We start from the raw sequence: 5,221 nt of genomic DNA on the forward strand, positions 1-5,221 counted from the left end.
ACATTGATATTTCATCAACTTAAACCATAAAGATTATTTTAGTTCAATAAGAATTTTTCCCACAGAAAAACCATACATAGATCATACTGAGGGAGAAAAGAGATCTGTCCTCTCTTCTCCTGTAACTTTGATAAACATTCTCTGATTATCAAAATGTGTAATACTTTCAGTTAAGAGAACACTAAATCAAATAAGAGAAGATTCTTCTGTTTTTATCTGATTTAGAAGGAAAGTGGCCTTGGGTGGCCTAAATACAGTTCTAAGTGGAACAGAGTTCTTGTCCATTAGAAGGCCCATCAGAGGACTGAGAGTCCAACATAGTTCCTTGATAATTTGACTCCAGGTGACCCCTACACTGACACACTGTTAGCTTGTACACAACCCATCACAGCTGCACACCGTTAGGAAAAATGTTTTGGAGAAGTCACCTCCCAACAAATGTCATTTAGTAAAATCTAACTGCTCACTTTTACTCAGTACTTTTACTTTTAATACTTAAGTAGATTTTGTGTCAAAAATTTACTTTTGAAACTTAAATACAAAAAATATCAGATACTTTAAGACTTTTACTCAAGTAATATTTTTAGAGAAGACTTTAACTTTTACCAAAGTATTTTTATGAGAAGATACTTGTACTTTTACTCAAGTATCTCTTTGAGGTACTTTATACAACACTGGTGGGCAGCACTACTCTAAATATTAGTTCCACTTGTCCTAAAGCACTAACTCAAATATTTAGGTCCCCTAATTCTAAAGCACTAATGCACTGAAAGTTTTAGCAAAAGGTAATTCTAAAACAACTAAAATAACTCAGTAAACCCATGAACATATTCTTCAGAGTCAACATGTTGCTCTCTTCAGACTTATTGACATTCAACAGCCATATTTGGTTCATATATTGTCACCTGGTGGATCAGTGACACATATATGAACAAAATGTGCATCAGTTTTCACCCTCAGTTAACATTAACATTGATCAGTAACATTTATAAACCTCAGTTAGTGCTTTAGGGGAACTGGTCTGCAAAATGTTGAATGAGCATTTACAGAAATGTATAGAAACAAAGTACGTTTACTTTGTTACGTACATTGTAATTTTACCAAGTATTTTTTAATTGTAACTTTTGTTTTTACATTCAAAACATAAACGTGATATTTTACTTTTTTACTTAGTCACAACTCAACAGTGAGTTAAACTCTTACTTTTAATAGTATTTCTGTCTTATTTTTTTAAATTTAATTTATTGTTGTTTAACCAGGCAAATCCCATTGAGATCACAGATCTCGTTTTCAAGGGAGGCCTGGGCCTGAAGGCAACCTTATTGTGCGTTTTTGATTAATTTCATTTAGTCAGTCGACGCTGTTTCAATCCAGGAAATACCAGGTAGAGCTCAGACATTGCTGAACGTGACAATTTGTTTAGTTGAAGTTAAACATGACACATCGAAGTTAATTACAACTGGCCCTTTGAGGGCCACCATAATGTTCAGGAGGCCCTCGGTGGAAATGAGTTCAACGTTCCTGTCTTTAGAAAAGCTCATGTTTTGTTTGTCAAAGGTCAGAAACAGTTTCTGCTGTTAAGAAGTCAACATACTGACAGGAAGTCTGAGTGCTGTAGGTTCTGGAGAATTTACTTGAATTAACAACAAATACAGAACAAGTCAATCTTCACATTATTACTGAAACAAATAGTTCAGGTTTATGATTCTTTAACATTGCAGACAACTAAAGTTAGGGTTTGCTGGACGGATGATTTCATGTTTTTAACCCCGAAGTCAGATTCTGCTTTATGCCATGGATTAAACACAAAAAAGCGATGTTTATAAATGCACAGAGATAAACTCACATTGTGTCAAAATATATCAGTCAAGCTTTATTTGTCGTAATTGTTCTTGTACAGACAAACGAAATACTAGTCAGTTTTTACACTGCGAGTTTTGCCCTGCAGAAATTAGACACTATCAAGGAACTATGTATAAAAAAGTGGGATATAAAAAAGAAAACATAATTGTGCATCATCCGAACTCTTCAGATGTCACAAACATTCATCTCAACTCCTTGATAAACCTGTTTATATCTTCTCGGTGGAAACAGATTTTGCTGAGCGTTTTCCTGCTACCTTTCCAGCTGTGGTCCTCTGCGCTGATTTGGACTTGGACTTTTTTAGTTTTTTGACTTTGGGAGCTTCAGCACAAGACTTTTTCTTTTTTAACACCCGGAGCACATCTTCTCGTCCAATCTCCACCATTTGTTTCTCCCACGACTCCATCTCATTCTTGTAACGGATTTTGTCATCCTCAGCTAGTTGTTCGTACACCTGAAACAGGAGGGAGAGGAAAACACAATAAACCAGCCTGAACACACAAGAAAGATGTTAATAACCTGTAATAACTGAGTGTCAAACCTTTTTATCGTGACTCGACAGATTCTTCCAATCTTCCACCAGAGACGTCACTTTTGCCTGAAAATTCGACAACAACCTACATTTAGTACGGCTCAGCAAAAAAGGTGTTAACTGTTCAATTCTTAGTACCGTAGTCATAGGCCTGTCACAATAAGACATTTTACTGGACGATGATAAATTGTCTCGGAAATTGTTGCGATAGATGATAATATGGTTGGAGACCAGTTTAAACTAGGGTTAGGGCGATGTGGCCCCAAACAAAAATCTACGATTTTTTTTCATCCCAAATTCGATTTTTGATTTTAATCTATTTTGCTATGTCATGTACCAAGCATCATGAGGGACAGGTGGGCTGACCTCTGAACTACAGAAGCCCCAGAGTGCACTGGTGAGAAGAAAATCTAGATTTTCCCTAAATTAAATCTTTATAAATGGCAAATTCTAATTAATCAACTAAATCAATTTATTACCCAGCCCTACTAAGGATGCACTGATTTAAAAATTTCAACCGATACCCAATTTGATTATTGTTGTTATGACCGATAACCAATATTTACCAATATTACACAAACACACAAATTATATTAAACATATACACACTTGGGTCTTTTTTTGATACTGTAAATAAACAAGCAGACCTCTGACAGGCTCTACTTCAGTTATTTCTGGTTACACAACATCAATATCACTATTATGATCAAACAGATGCTGCTAAACCAACCATCTCCTCTCCCAAAACACAAACACAAAGATAAAAAATGGGAAATCAATATCGGACGGTAATATCTGCCCAGTTTTACATATCGGACCGATACCGACATTAGTGCGGATATATCGTGCATCCCTATAGTTTAAACTAATATAATGATATGACAACCAATGTTTATGGAATTTTACATTAAAATTTACAAAACAACTGTCAGCAATCCCAAGGCGTCGCCAGCTGTCAGAAAACTGAAGACACTCCTCTGGCTAAATGCCTGTTCACAGACTTTCATGTTACAGAGGTTAGGAGACCAATCAAGTACAAATACCTGACACCAGAGTTCACTGCTCTCTACGCTAAGAAGTAAAAAAGAGGGAAACAGGAAGAGAAGCATGCAAATTAAAATTATTGTCTTCACTTTAATTTATCATACGATTAATTGATTTATTGTTTATTGTGACAGGCCTACGTAGTTACATACTCCTCTTAATTGAAGCTCATATTTATTGGACATTATGCAACGTTGGCTGGAAAAGTACCTTGGTACACCTTGGTATTCTTGCAGTACAGCCTGGATTTTAAATCAACGTTTAATTAGATTATAACCAAAATGCCCACATAAAACACTTCATTGATGGGGAGAGGGTGATGTAAACACAAGGTTCTGTCTTTGGGATCCTACTTAAAACTGTAGGACTGAAACATTTGGTTATGACAGTGTTTAAAATTTGGTAACTGACTCACGCCTTAAGGAAATGAGAACAGATTTTTTGGGTGGTCCATTGAGGACAAAGTGAAGGCAGGTAACTTTACTCTATATGTTCCTTAAAGCTGCCGTCGTCACTCCAGGATGGGACTACAGTGGCGCTGCCTGCCATGGGAAAAATAAATGGTCTGAACAAACTGCCTCTGCCACAGAGGCAGTTTGTTCTTTGGTTGTCCATCTGTGTGTTACAGGGTGACCGTTACACTGTCTTGTGTTGTTCCTGAACAGCTATTGATTTCAGTCAAAATTAACATTCTTGGCCCAACAGAGGTCTGAAAACATTTTGGGGTCAAAGGTCAAAGCTGAAGGTCAGGTAAAGTCATCTTTGTAGCTTGAATCCCCTTATTTTGGATGGTACATAGAAGTGGTTGGTCACTGAAATTAATGGTGTGATAAGTATCAAAGAGGAACTCGTGTTTAGACTAGGGCTATCACGATTATTCCAACAGTCAGGATTATTGTCAACTATTAAAATCGTTGACTAATTTAATAGTTGATGCGTTGTTTTTATATTCTAACTTTGTTTTTCTCTCAAACTGCTGTGGCACCTTCCACTGCCACATCTGCCTTTCTGTCCTTGAAACACATGCGCAGTAGTGGTAATTAGGACTGCCACAAATAATTATTTTTATAGTCGACTAATTGGTTATTAGTAAAGATGCACGACATATTGACATTAATGTTGGTATTGGCTGATATGGGTCATTTTTTAAAATTTCGTATCGGTCCGATATGTAAAACTGGGCCAATATTAATGTCCGATATTGACTTTCCTCTTTTTATCTTTGTGTTTGTGTTTTGGGAGAGGAGCTGGTTGGTTGAGCAGCATCTGTTTCATCATGATAGTGATATTAACGCTGTGCAGCCAGGAATAACTGAAGGAGGGAGCCTGGCAGAGGTCTGCTTGTTTATTTACAGTATCAAAACAGACCCAAGTGCGTATATGTTTAATATAATTTGTGTGTTTGTGTAATATTGGTAAATATTGATTATCGGCCGTAACAGCAATAATTATATCGGATATCGATATCGGCTGAAATTTTCTTATCGGTGCATCCCTAATGATTAGTCGACTATAAAAAAACTAATAAATAAAAAAATGACGCATTGACTATTAAATTAGTCATTGACTGTGACCCGTCACATTGAAACAAGGATTAAGTCCAAAAGTTGTAAATGGAGAAAAAGGCAAATATAGTGTTTTGACTAAAATGTTAACAAAAATTGCATTTTGTCAAAATATAATGAATAAAAGCCTTATTAATGTATCATTTGAATGAACTGTCTGAAATTTAATCTTAAAACAAAATTTTGAAGCACTTTTTTTTGAGGAGCAGCAACAAAA

At 35.9% G+C, this 5,221-nt stretch overlaps 1 protein-coding gene across 1 annotated transcript in view; it reads right to left on the bottom strand.

Annotated features, from left to right (window-relative positions):
• Positions 1-1,613: 1,613 nt before the first annotated feature.
• LOC106511210 (transcription factor A, mitochondrial) overlaps positions 1,614-5,221 on the bottom strand; it is a gene marked incomplete at its 5' end in the record, with an annotated part of 13,955 nt that continues 10,347 nt past the window's right edge. The window contains 2 exon segments of the mRNA XM_013999964.1: positions 1,614-2,317; positions 2,405-2,461. Coding sequence (XP_013855418.1) covers positions 2,072-2,317; positions 2,405-2,461 — 303 coding nt within the window.

This window comes from Austrofundulus limnaeus, unplaced genomic scaffold (genome assembly GCF_001266775.1).
Source record: "Austrofundulus limnaeus strain Quisiro unplaced genomic scaffold, Austrofundulus_limnaeus-1.0 Scaffold2591, whole genome shotgun sequence".
Lineage (NCBI taxonomy): Eukaryota > Metazoa > Chordata > Actinopteri > Cyprinodontiformes > Rivulidae > Austrofundulus > Austrofundulus limnaeus.